Source organism: Alternaria dauci, chromosome 6, assembly GCF_042100115.1.
Source record: "Alternaria dauci strain A2016 chromosome 6, whole genome shotgun sequence".
NCBI classification, from domain to species: Eukaryota; Fungi; Ascomycota; class Dothideomycetes; order Pleosporales; family Pleosporaceae; genus Alternaria; species Alternaria dauci.
The window spans coordinates 291582-305036 of record NC_091277.1 but is presented as its reverse complement, the minus strand read 5'-3'; the positions used below and the strand labels follow the sequence as shown (position 1 = coordinate 305036).

Below are 13455 nucleotides of genomic sequence, written 5' to 3'. Positions count from 1 at the left end.
TATACAGCGAACCAAGAAACTGCCCACGGGGCTCATGCCATCCCTTCAATACACTCAAGCCGCGCCCAAAGCCTGCAGCGCCGCCCTCAACTCCTTGACGGCCGTCGTCGAATCTTCAAAGTTCAGCGCTGAGATGGCCCATTTTGCGTGCTTTGTAGCTGCCATGATGGAATCCTCGTCATCTCTGAATGGGCCCTGCGATGACTGCTGTTGCTGTGGAGGAGGCCCTGGTGGCTGAGCGTAGGGATTCTGGTTAGGTGTTGACGAGTATTGTTGCTGGTACTGTTGCTGAGACATCATGGGCGGTGGAAAGAAGTTCTGGGATGGTTGCGGAGGGGCTGTAAAGCTCGAAGATAGTCTCTGTGGCTTCTGGGGGACTTGAGGTGGTGGAGGCGACTGGAATGCATTTTGAGGTGGTTGCTCGGGGGCCATGGGTGGGGGAGATGCCGGGTTCTGGTAGAAGCTTGCGGGGTCTGAAGCTTCTGGAGCTTGTGGCGCAGGGCTGTTTGGTAGAGAAGATGTGAGAGGGTCGATGTCCATGGGTGCGGTGGGTAGCCCTGGTGCTGTCGCCTCTGACGTGAAAGTAGGAGGGTCGGTCTTTGGAAAGTATCCGCCGCCGATTGAGACGACAGAGCCCTGCCGCGAGGTTGCTGGTTGTGATATGGGAGAGACATCATTGTGCGATGATTGATTGTATCCCGTAGGCGCGGAAGGGAAATTGGGAGCTGGCGGTGACACTTGGCGCGCGGACAAACTGGGCGACGGCTGGGTCGTGTTGGGTACCGTCTCGACATAGGGTTGGTATGGGTTCTCGGGCGGAGCGCCCTGGTTTATACTCTGCACTTCTGGATCGTTCGGATCTAGCGCAGACGGCTGTTGTGGTGCTTCTTGTCTGGGGTTCGTCGCGTTCGGGTCTTCGTTGGCCTTGATGGCTTTGACGATGCGCAGCGCATGGTACTTTGCGAACTTGATCTTGGAAGTAATCTCGGGGTCGTTGTTCTTCCATACAGACATTACCTCGAGGAACGTGGAAGCTGCGAGGAGGGTGTCGGCGGTCTGCCTGCGAACCGTGTTAGAAGGGAGGGTCCGCCATGAGACGACGTGTTTAGTACGCACCCATTGACTCTGTTCTCGGCCATCTCCCTCTCTGCCTTTGCGAGAGTCTGCAGAGCGAATTGTTCACAGTATGCGCTCGCAACCGTGTCATCGAGCAGTGCATCTTCGTTTGGGTTCTCGGCCTTTGCCCGCTCCAGCTTCTCCATGAGATCGGTCGTGTAGGCGGTACATTCTTGGTCAGCCGAGTGGAGTCCACTGGCGATGATTCTTTGGACTATATAAAAGCGCACTGTGCAGCTTTAGTATGCGTCTCTTGTAGTGACAGACGCGACGGTACTCACACCAGTAGGTGATGATGGGCTTGAACTTCTCCAGCTGAGCGGCGCGCTTCGCAAAAGACGCGAGCTGCAAGCTCCTGAGCTTTGCCGGTACTGCGTCGGCCATTGTTGTAGTATTGCGTGTGCTAAGGCGCGTGTCGCAAGTGGTATTTAGTCTGTGGAGAGACGCAGTAGAGCGCAGGCAGCTCCAGCGGGCATGCGGTCATAGGCGCTAGTCCGGACTGATCCCTGTCTCCCCGCATCTCAGCTATGGCCATGTAACTTATGGCAAGCTGTCACAGATGAGTGAAAAGGCCAACCTGGCAACAACGCTATGTGAGCCTATATACACTGCAGCGGCCGCACCTCTGCTTATTCTCCACTCCAACCACAACACACTGCAACCATGGTCCGCGCAACCACGCTGTTTGCCGCCACGGCCGCGCTGGCCCACAATGTCCACGCCGAGGGCATGTACTCCAAGAGTAGTCCAGTCGTTCAGATTACAGGCATGGACTATGACAGAGTAATCGCAAAGTCCAACTACACGTCTATCGTCGAGTAAGCCATCCTCCTTTGCCATCCTCTCCTCCCCTCACACCTCCCAGATTCTACGCGCCATGGTGCGGCCACTGCAAGAACCTCAAGCCCGCTTACGAAACGGCCGCCAAGTCCCTCGCAGGTATTGCCAAAGTCGCCGCCGTTAATTGTGATGAAGAGATGAACAAGCCTTTCTGCGGAAAGATGGGCGTTCAGGGCTTCCCTACCCTCAAGATTGTTCGGCCCGGCAAGAAGCCCGGCAAGCCTACGGTAGAGGACTACCAAGGCCCTCGTTCCGCCAAGGCCATCGTGGACGCCGTCAAGGACAAGGTGCCCAATATCGTGAAGAGGGTGAACGACAAGAACCTCGACGAGTGGTTGCAGGAGAACAAGGACACCGCCAAGGCCATTCTGTTCAGCGAGAAGGGTATTGTCAGCGCCACACTCCGCGCCCTAGCGATTGACTTCGCTGGAGTCGTGTCGGTTGCACAAGTCAAGAAGTCGGAAAAGGCGGCAGTGGAAAAGTATGGCATTACCGACTTCCCGAGCTTGATCCTAATTCCCGCGGGATCCGACACACCCATCAAGCACGAAGGCAAGGCCGACAAAGCAGCCATGGTCGAGTTTCTCTCCCAGGTCGCCCCACCCAACCCCGATCACCCGCCTGCGAAGGAGAAGAAGTCCAAGGCTAAGAAGGATACCAAGAAGGAATCCAAGTCCTCCAGCAAGTTTGCAAAAGCCTCAGCTTCACACAAGTCCGCGGATGCATCTTCGGCCGCTGTCTCAGCCACAGACGAGACTGTCGAGGAGCCGGTCGTACCGACTGAGTCGCCTGATCCGAATGTCAAGGATGAGGATACACCCAACCCAATCGAAATCCCAGTCGAAGAAGCCAAGCCAACGATACCTCTGCTCGCTGAAGCTGCCGAGCTTCAAGCATTGTGCTTGACCGAGCAGAGCAAGACCTGTATCCTGGCACTTCTACCCAAGGACGAGTCTTCCGAGGCTGCAACCACTGCCATTGCATCCCTTGCGTCCATTCACAAGAAGTACGATGCTTCTGGCAGCCATCTCTTCCCCTTCGTCGGTGTACCTTCGACAAACCCACTTGCTGCGTCTCTGGTCACAGAGCTCGGCCTGGGAAGTGCGGATGAGGTCCACCTCATTGCTACCAACGGCAAGCGCGCATGGTACAAGAAGTACTCTGGCAGCTCTTTCGGAGCCGAGGCAGTCGAACAGTGGGTCGATGCCATTCGAATGGGCGAGGGCAAGAAAGAGAAGCTGGCTGACTCCCTCCTGGCTGCTGGCGAGAAACTAGAAGCTAAGGAGGAGAAGGCAGCGGACTCTGAGCAGGTCAAGATTGAGGTTGAAGAGGTTGCAGAGGATGTGTCGCAAGATCCGGAGACACCTGGCCATAACGAGCTCTAGTAATGGAGAGTGAGCTCACAGTAGGTTGACTTTCGAGTAAGACGTGTACGAATTAATCTTGTGTTCCATTGTACAAGCATGGAGATCTCACTACATCACTAGTCCACGTGTGAAACGCTCAAGTTCTCGCAAAGGATTCGCACTTTGATTCGCTTTTCTGACACAGTCCTCACTCATGCAATGAGGTTCACCTTAGCCGTCCGAGCTGGCGTACCATACACGACCCCAGCGGCATGTCGGCTATTTGCACATCCCTGCAACATCGTATACAAGGAACGGGAACGATTTGATAATATATGAGGCAGAAACGATGGAGAGGGGAACCAACAGTGGGCATTCGCTCCTACCCCTTCACTGCAAAAGAGCGACGCACGTGCCCTACTATCTACCTTGCGCTTGCTCACTGCGCATATACCGACTTCAGACACAACTACAACAACACCAGATATCACTCAACCATGGTGTCATTCTTACTGTCTGCGCTGAGCTTGGTGCAATTGACAACAGCATGCCAACGAGATCTCCGCAGCCTCGAAACCGGCCAGCAATCACAACAACGTCCTCTAGTGCCTCGCCAGGCCGTTCCTTTCCCGCCAGTACGGAGCAAGAATGAGGATATCCTCCACGAGTCTTTCTCGACTTTATTCATCGATGACTGGTCGTCATATTACACCTATGGCGATCATGTCGCTGGACGCAACAAGTCAATCGCAGAAGCAACTGCGGATGCGTGGACTGAAAACGGCGTACCTGCTTCACTAGTCGAGTATGAAGTATTTCTCAACTATCCGAAAGAGCAAAAGCTAGTCTTGAGATCGGGAAATCGCACGTTGCATGAGGCTCAGATGTACGAGGACGCATTGCCGGAAGACGAAACGACAAGCTCTCCTCAAGCGTTGCCAGGATTTCATGGATACTCTGCCTCTGGGAAAGTAGAAACAGAGTATGTCTATGTTGGGTAAGAGGTGTGCGTGCCGATTGTTCTGATCACTACTAATCTACAATAGTCGCGGCCATAAAGACGACTTCGCGGCACTCGCAGCAGCCAATATCGACCTGCAAGGAAAGATTGCTCTCGCAAAGTACGGAGGCCCTTTTCGTGGTGTAAAGGTTATAAATGCCGAGGCACATGGCATGGTCGGAGTCGTGATGTTCAGTGATCCTGGAGATGACGGACCGCAAGAGGCCAAAGGACAGGCTGCATATCCTAGTATGAATCCCCTACCATTATATATAGCAGTCACGTATCGCTGACTTCTCGCAGATGGTCCAGCGCGTCAGCCTTCCTCCATACAGCGAGGATCAGTTGCGTATGTTAACCAATACCCCGGCGATCCAACGACACCCGGATACCCATCGAAACCCGGCGTCAAGCGTGTCAGCAATCCTCCGAATCTACCCAAAATCCCGTCTTTGCCCATATCTCACCGCGACGCTCTGCCACTCCTGAAGGCTCTGGATGACCATGGTACATCAGGAAAGGTGATGAATCGAGACGGATGGATCGGCGGCCTGAAAGCAACATACAGCACCGGCCCAGCACCAGGAGTTACTCTTTCTCTCACGAACTTCATGGAAGAAAAGACCACGCCAATCTGGAACGTCATCGGCATAATCAACGGCACGAATCCCGATGAAACGATCATCATCGGTAACCACCGCGACGCCTGGATTGTTGGCGGAGCTGCAGATCCGAACTCTGGTTCAGCTATCTTGGTCGAACTCACAAGAGCTTTCGGCGAGTTGTTGGAAACTGGTTGGAAGCCACGACGGAACATGTACGTCCACTGCTACCCCTCCTATCTGACAATAAGAAGTCCAAGCTAATCGAATCTTTGCATTTTACAGTGTCTTCGCCTCCTGGGACGCGGAAGAGTATGCGCTAATCGGATCAACAGAATGGGTCGAAGAATACGCTCCCTGGCTCTCCATGACTGCACTGACCTATCTCAACGTCGATATTGGCGTTGCAGGCCCGCTGCCCGGTGCAGGTGCTACTCCCGAGTTACGTACCGTTGTGCAAAACATCATGAAGAAGGTCGAATACGGAAACAAGACGTTGTACGATGCTTGGTATGAGTTGTACATGTTTCGGCCTGAGGATAATGGATTTACGAATCTGGGGAGTGGAAGTGATTACACGGCGTTTCTGCAATTAGGGATTGGGGCTCTGGACTTTGGTAAGTTCCTGTGTTGTACGACAAGCTTGTGAGACGGATACTGACGAGTCTGTTGGTGATTAGGTATGGATGCCAGTCGCGAGTCGCCAGTCTACCATTACCACAGCAACTACGACTCGTATCGCTGGATGAAGAGCATGGTCGATCCGGATTTCGGGATCCACGCCACTGTAGGACGATTCATTGCACTACTAGCATTCCACCTGGCAGACGATACTCTCATACCGTTCGACATGGATACTTACGCTCGGAACATCAACTACTGGATCCGAGAGCTTGTCGGGGAGACCATGGGCATGCCGGATAGCGCGGCTGTTCAGCGGAAAGTCAAAATAAACGACCTTGCTAATGTAGGAAGGAGGTTGCGTCAAGTAGCCACCGAATTTACGGACCGAGCCAGTGAGCCATCATTTCTTGATGATGCGGTGAGGGTTCGGAAAGCGAACAGCGTTATGAAGGATGTGCAGAGGCTGTTTGTTAGACGAGATGGTCTGCCTGGTCGACAGTTCTACAGAAACGGCTTATATGCGCCGAACCGGGATGATGGTAAGTTGGACTAGGGGAATGTTGTGGAATGTGACTGATGAGATACAGGGTATAAAGCACAGACTCTTCCTGCGAATACGGAGGCGCTTCAAGACCGGAACTTGACTTTGTGTTTAGAGTGGAATACTTGGTTAACCGGGACTCTTGAAAAGGCATCGGAGTTGTTGGCCAGTGTTTGAGAAGACATGTATGCAGATTGGGTAGTACTGTGGTGCCGTCGGTAGTTCTATTGGTTGTGCTGTGGCTACATCGAAGACGGTAGGAGTATTGGTTCGACCAACAGCACATTATGCTTTTTTTTTCGTCCAGTCCTACAGTACAGTATATAAGCCCGTCTCTGCTTCTCTTCACCCCTTTCTCTCTTCACTCACAACTTCATGCTATTTTCTCACCTAACATTACACTTGGTACTGTTCATGGACTGTGCGCTGGAGGCCGCCAAAATCTCTCGTCACCAGCCGCCATGTTTTCCTTTTCTCAAACACCTGCAGACACTGTCCATGTGTCGAGCAGACGACCACATTTCCCGCTACCCTCCGCGAATTCCTCAAAAACTCTATCCTACAGTTGTATCTGTCCGCACGACGTCGACATACAAATACCATGCACGGCGCCTCCTCTTCCCCCGTCATTTCTCCAACGATGTATCCGCCAAATCTCGAACCCTATCCACAAAAGTATCATGTTGCGTTCTTTGCGCCAGCAAAATACTAATGAGCAAGGAGTATGTCTGCTCCTTGACTATTCCACCAAACTTCAGAGCATCAGGACTTATGTCTTCGCGACTTCTTCGTCGAGTCATACAACGTCAAAGAAGCATTCAATGTCCTGGCAGCAGCATCGAAAAATCCGAGTAGACGGCTTATACTGGGTGTCGTCGTCCAAAATTCCTGGCATAAAACATCGGGATCTCTTCTCTACTTACTCGCCACACCCGTTACATTATTGTTTTCCAAGAAAAAAAGAAGCTCGCTATCTCATGTCTTCCTATTCCGAAAATCGTCAAAAAAGCATCAAATGCGCGGTGCTGCGGTTTCGGGTTCAACTATCGCTGGCTATCATTTCGCGAAACCAAAGAGCCTCTACCCAGCGAATATGACCTTGCCGGCGCTTAGATTTCCAAAATATGTACCCTCATCTTGCCCCCAATAATAGTTTTTCTAGCTATAAAGTCTGTTCTTTCGCGGTCCCCCTTCCTGGTACCCTCCTCGTACTCCACGAAAAACGCGCTCTACTGAAGAAGTGGTTGCAATGGTTCATCCTTTTTCCAAAACTCTAAAGAACTGGTTTCATGCCTGTCTCGCTGCTCCGAAGCCAAAAACATTACCACCACGTCTCTATCTTCACAAAGACGACTTGGTACAAAACGATAATCCCAAGTCTCCCGAGGTCATGTCTAGAGCGTTCTAGCCGTGGTCTGAAAAGGTCGTATGCACCGACTTACTGAAACGGGCGCTCGCTGAGGGACTGCAGGATACAAACCTTGTCGGCCGCTGTCATCGAATGGCTATCTACAACCCTATGGGCTTGTTCGTCTACGAAAAACCCAACTATACCATCCTATGTTTGGCACTAGAGATACGGAAGAGCTGGAGTCATGGTTCGTCTGACCAAGTTTTCAAGCACACCCTCATGTCTCTGGAGGAAGTCGACTTGGGATCGAAAATTCGGAAACATGTATAAACTCTCGTCTACTGCAGCCTTCTCGAATAAATAACCACAGGATGTATGTCTAGCGCTGTGAATTTACCCTTGCAAACGTAAATTCATAGGTTAGCTTCTCGGCTCCGATGATCCGTGTACTAAAACTCGGTAGCCAAGTACTATGTTGGAAGGAAAACATTGTCGCTGACCATTGAAAACGTTATACCAGAATTACATCCTTCTTTAGAAAAAGAAAGTCGAAGACCGACCATGGATGTCTGGTCTCTGGCTGCGGCTTTCCATTTTGGAATTTGCTTGTCGCACATTTGGACTTTGCTTACTATCAGAATTCATGTCTTGAAACCCTCATGGGAGGATCAAGAGCTGCAATGAAGGAACCATGAATCTCTTTCTGGCCTTTTGTAAAGGATTGGAGATACATCAATGGGCTTGGAAACAGAGGATGGCAACAAAAAGACGGCGAACTTTGTCGACACACTGAAAAGAAGGATCTACGCTACTATGTTCGCCAAAAGCGAGGAGCGGTTTTGGATTATGGAAATTTGCTCTTAGACTCTGGTCATCAGATGTAAGAATCTGTCTCTCAACCCTGTCAGGCTTCTTTCCTCATAGTCGCAACTCGCGAAGCACTAAAACGGCGTGGCATAATCACGTATGGGATCTTGGGAAAGTCGAATGTTCTAAGATCGGTATTTCGGCTGTTTCCGTAGTTCGCTGAAACACATGAGAACGTCTCTGTATGTTCGAAGAAAGAAAATTGAATCAAGGACTTTACATGCACGCTTCTATGACTTTGGAAGATTACGTTTAGGCGTTCTGAGTCCTGAAAACTTTGCGGGGGTCACAGATATGTCGCACGCACACATAGATCTATCCAGTGGTTGGCTTTATCTAAAACAACAAAAAAACACTGCGTACCTCACCGATGTCGAAAGGGTAATTGGAGCGGTTCCTACCTATATAAATCTCTCGTCTCGGTCTTCAACCACTCCTTCTTTACACCACAAAACTTGACAGGTCTTTCCAAAAACGGAATGAACATAAATCCATGGTCTTTTCTTTCCCTTCGAGATTTGAAATACAGCCAAGGTCAAAGAATGACTAGGACACCTTGGAGACGCACCTAAAAATGCGCATGCGGATTCCACCACCAAAAAACAGGATATGCACGTCCAGAAACACTACCCTATCACGAAATGATTTCGAAAGTCTGGCAGTGGCTCTAAATGCTCCTTCGCGGAAAACCATTAATATGTGGCATAAAAGAACTTTTCGGATCAGTCCTCTGACTCCTTCTCTTTACCTCGCGCGGCAGGTTCTTATACCAAAATGAAGCAGAGGTTATTCGATGTTTGCTGCTCTTTCCGTTTGTCAAACGTTTGGGGACAGCACAGAGTATGCGCATAGCACAGGCGAAGCACCAAAACGTGAGCATGCCGCCTTTATGACCGAGACTGCCAGAAAGATGCTTGAAAACTGCAACAAACAACGATTCGTTCGTGGAAATGCTGCTCGACCTAAAACACAACAAGAAACGTCTGATTTGGAGTCCACGGGCGCCAGGCTAAACGCAAGCTGCCCAGGGATCGATATAAATGCGAGTCTGCTACAGTGCTCCTTACTACCACACACCCTCTTCTTTTATTAACCAAAAAACGTCTGGCAAGGAGTCATGGCTGTTCTTCTGCCGGAAGATATGTATGAGAAGACCAATGTTCTTCCCTGTTTGGCCTGGTTCTCTAGACCTTCCAAAAAAACTGCCGGACAACTTGAGATGAGTACCGCGCACCTACACCAGCGGATATCACAACCTTGGAATCAAAGCCGACATGTCGCAATCTTGCTGAGCGGCTGAGTGGATGCAAAGATCAAAGCCGACTACTTACTGGCTCATGTCGCGACTGGAAGCGTTATGAGATTGACACTGAAAACCGGCAGAGACGATGCTACAGTGACTCTTCTGCTAAGCTAACCGTCCCGGACTGTGTATAAAAGCACCCTTTCGCTGCCCTCTTTCTTCCTTTCTATATCATCACGTTTTCCTATATTACTAAAAAGGCCAAAAGTTTGTCTATATGGTGTTCTGACAAGGCGATGACGGAATTACACTTGGCTTCTGTTCTCAAAAAATACCAAGGGGCTCATGATAATGTCGTCGCTGTTGTTCATCTCACATTTACGAGTCTATACGACCCATTCCCAACGGGCCACCTGCCGGGTTGACTTCCGCACGGTCATACACGAACCTTTTCCGATAATTATCACAAAAAAGCAGAAATTGTATTCCTGATGTCGTCCCGGAGAATGATGAGACAAAATATAGCCGACTCTTTCTCAAAGTTACTCTGGAACAACTAATGTTGCCGTTGTTTCCTCCGACCGCGTTGAACAATATCTCAAAGACCATACTGTCATTTTCATGAGTGATTGAAATGCGATACCGCGTATTGGATGGGTGGAGCGAGAGTGAAGCAAAATCAAAGCGTACGCGAGCTATGTTCCGAGACGGGGAAGAAGGAGACAACACAGCTTAGATGGTTCTCAAGACTACATAATCCTTGTCTTGCGGATTGTTACTTCTACACACCTATTATCAAATGCTTCACTCGAAACTAACCGGACGACGACACATGAGCAGCAGAAGGAACCGGCGGCCTGCACAAAGCAGTTGCGTCTGTGGTGGATCTAGTGTTGACATGGTTCATACGGACACTTGGTATTCGTTTACGAAAGTGCTCAAAAAACAGCCAAACCGATTATATGTGGCATTTGAAAATGAATGGATTTCTCAAGTGACATGTCGGAGGCTGCACCACCGCATGACTGGCAAGAAGCAGTTCCTGTACAAACTCGACGTTGCAAAATTCAATGTTTGCGGTTTGGCGGTGTGCGTGCGATTCGGCTGTGGTGTTTGTAACGCGAGGGGTGCGAGACGCTGGGAGGTTTGAACGGCATGTGATGGATCAATCATCATGGATGGACGTGTCGCATTATTTGAACTCCTACGTGAAACCGTGCTATAGTTCATTCAACATCCGAAAGCGGCATTAGATGATTCATCATGAGAGTAGAAACCCCGGATATCGTGTCCATGTCCAAACGCCAACATACCCGAACCCTTTCCCAGACGCGGCTTCAGTAAAACTCCTTCCAGTCGCCCCAAATAATATTACCCTCATACTTCTTCATAAGCTGGCCCGTAGGATCCTCGCCCTTGACATGCGCCCATGCGCCCGCAAAATGCAAGAGAAACTTGCCTGGCTTCCACTCGCCCTCTTCGTTTTCAAAACACGGTATATCCCTTGGAAAAGCATTGAGCTTCGACTGCGGCGCGACGATATGTCTGCTCAGATACGGCTCCTCCTTTAGCAGCTCGACCATGGCGTCCTGCTCGCTGTAATGTTTGTTGTCAGGGCTCTTCTCAGCCTCGTCACGGAGTTCGAGGGCGCGGCGGAGGAACTCGAGGGATCGGTCGTGGCCGCGGACGGCAAAGGATCCGAGGTTCAAGCCGTTGCAGTCGTGGGTGAGTATGTAGTCGACTTCGTTTGGGTTCTCGGATTTGTCTAGCTCGTCGGTGATGATGTCGGCGACTCGGACGCCCGTGTCGGTGATGAGCGTGTCAAAGTCTAGCCACCATATCCAGTCGTACTTGGCGGTCTTGACGAGCCGCTCGACCATGTCGAACTTCCAGTAGACAGGGCCCCGCGGGGAATGCGCTTCGAAGTCGGTGATGAAGTCGTAGCCGTGGCGTCGGGAATAGTCTACCCAGCGTTTGTGTCAGCATTTCTCTGAGATGGGTTCGCAAGGCTGGACGTACGGTCTTTGTTCTTGAGCGAGAGGTGGAGATAGGATCGCTGGTCCGTCACAAATGTCACGACGGCGATTCGCAGTGGCTTCTTCTCTTCCTCGTGGGGCTTCTGTTCCGCCTCGACTGGCGGGGGAGGTTCCTCATGGCTCGGGCCTTGACTGAGCTGCCATCCCAAGAAGACGAGGAATACGAGGAGAAGGACGAGCGACGGCGGAATCCTTCGGGCTGAACGGAGCAGCATGGTGGCGCGCGCGCGATGAGCCTAGGTTGGTGCAATGGAGAGCAGAAGAATTGGGTGTTCGGAGCGTCTATACAGCCGTACACGGCATGATTATCGCGGCTGGTGGTACTCGGAAAGGGCAGCCAAGCACGTGTGGGAAGCGGGATCGGATGCCGAAAGGGAGATGGAATAGTCTCATGGTCGAGAACATGGGCGGGTGCGGCCGCGTGTTCAGCTCCGAATGCAGCCAAGAGGAGGAGGATAAGGATTAAACTTCCGAGATGGACGACTGCATGATTGCAGCTACACCCCGTTACCAGGCCAGCGTGTATATGTATCTGAATGGTCAGATACGAGGTGCGACGGGAGCTATGTGGAGCGTTCGTGTTGAATGCCCCAAGAATGCCGTGTCTGAGGTCCACCCCGCTGCAGGTGTTTGGGTCAGGGTTCAGTGAGCTGCTCGGACCGATTGCCCCAGCCCCGACGCTTTGTTGCCAACCACCCACCGCGACCCATCAACACTGACATCATCGCGACCTTCACTCCCATAACATCATCATGTCTGCGTTCAGAGGTGGGCGTACCGGCGGCGGCGGACCGCCCAAGGGACAGTTCTTGAATGGTGTCTGGCACTGTAAGTTGCGTCACTTGAAGCCAACGCGTCTATCAAACATGAGCATCACTAACAACAGATAGGCGACTGTAATCCGCGCCTGCCTGCAGTTCATTTCCAGACTAAAAAGGAAGGCGCTAACAAAGGCAAATGGTGTAAGTAACTACCCACTTGTATCTCAAGCCGCTCTCTAACCCACGCCAGTCCGCACTTGCCAAAAGCCAAAGGAAGAGCAATGCAAGTTCTTTCTCTGGGACTACGATGCACAGCCAAGGGAGAAGAACGCTCTCGCAAGAAACTCTCGCACTGAGCTTGAGCCTGCCAAACCAGCTCCCACCACCCCAGCCACGCCTTCCAGGCGCCCGCTCTCTCCACCACTCTACACGATCAAATCGAAATCGTCCGCATCAAGCCGCAAGCGATCACGACCTATCGAAGATGTTCTCAACGACGAATACGGCCTCGGACAGGTGGATGACGATGATCTCAATGAAGCCATGGTTGCGGCTGAGACGCCAAGCAAGGCTGGACGAACGACCGACTTCATAACTCCAGCACTGAAGAGGCAGAAGTTACCTTGGCAAATGGAGTCGGGCGATAGTCAGAGAAAGAACGGTCTACAGACGCCTCGAACCGAGCGCAAGACTCTGGCAGATAATCCGTTCGTATCGAAACACTCAACTTCGGGGAGCGCTTTGTTTACGCCAGCGACCGATGCCAAGGCGGAGGGCAGCCAGCAGGTCGCGACACCGTCTTCCTCGTTTGAAACACCCACTCTAGGCCGTTTCAAAAACACAGTGGATGAGGACATTGCCAAAGACGTCTTTAACTTGCTAAAGAATGGCAACGTGACACTCCCAGAAGACACCGAGAAGGAGCTCAGGACTCTGCTAGTACGACACAGCAAAAATGCAGAAGGATACAAGAGAGGTCGCGACCTTATGCGCAGCACAGTCAAGGCGAAAGAAGCCAAGATCACGGAGCTGACGCATCGCATCAACACACTCGCAGCTGAGCTGGAAGCCGAGCAAGCTACGGTCAAATATCTTCAATGGGAAGCACAGCATGAGTCGGACCCTTGA

The 13455-nt window shown here is 51.4% G+C and overlaps 5 protein-coding genes across 5 annotated transcripts; 3 read left to right on the top strand and 2 right to left on the bottom strand.

Annotated features, from left to right (window-relative positions):
• Window positions 1-54: 54 nt before the first annotated feature.
• Window positions 55-1500, bottom strand: ACET3X_006449 (uncharacterized protein; the record flags this gene model as incomplete). Its single annotated transcript, XM_069453375.1, has 3 exons — window positions 55-1060; window positions 1117-1345; window positions 1398-1500. 3 exons carry the CDS (start codon window positions 1498-1500, stop codon window positions 55-57), a joined length of 1338 nt encoding a protein of 445 aa, XP_069305217.1.
• A 279-nt stretch (window positions 1501-1779) lies between these two features.
• ACET3X_006448 (uncharacterized protein) lies at window positions 1780-3341 on the top strand (the record flags this gene model as incomplete). Its single annotated transcript, XM_069453363.1, has 2 exons — window positions 1780-1934; window positions 1982-3341. 2 exons carry the CDS (start codon window positions 1780-1782, stop codon window positions 3339-3341), a joined length of 1515 nt encoding a protein of 504 aa, XP_069305216.1.
• A 458-nt stretch (window positions 3342-3799) lies between these two features.
• Window positions 3800-6081, top strand: ACET3X_006447 (uncharacterized protein; the record flags this gene model as incomplete). Its single annotated transcript, XM_069453352.1, has 5 exons — window positions 3800-4299; window positions 4349-4551; window positions 4606-5119; window positions 5190-5521; window positions 5585-6081. 5 exons carry the CDS (start codon window positions 3800-3802, stop codon window positions 6079-6081), a joined length of 2046 nt encoding a protein of 681 aa, XP_069305215.1.
• Window positions 6082-10867: 4786 nt separating this feature from the next.
• On the bottom strand, window positions 10868-11781 carry ACET3X_006446 (uncharacterized protein; the record flags this gene model as incomplete). The annotated part of the gene is made up of 2 exons (XM_069453341.1): window positions 10868-11493; window positions 11550-11781. 2 exons carry the CDS (start codon window positions 11779-11781, stop codon window positions 10868-10870), a joined length of 858 nt encoding a protein of 285 aa, XP_069305214.1.
• Window positions 11782-12318: 537 nt separating this feature from the next.
• Window positions 12319-13455, top strand: ACET3X_006445 (uncharacterized protein; the record flags this gene model as incomplete). Its single annotated transcript, XM_069453330.1, has 3 exons — window positions 12319-12394; window positions 12457-12528; window positions 12578-13455. 3 exons carry the CDS (start codon window positions 12319-12321, stop codon window positions 13453-13455), a joined length of 1026 nt encoding a protein of 341 aa, XP_069305213.1.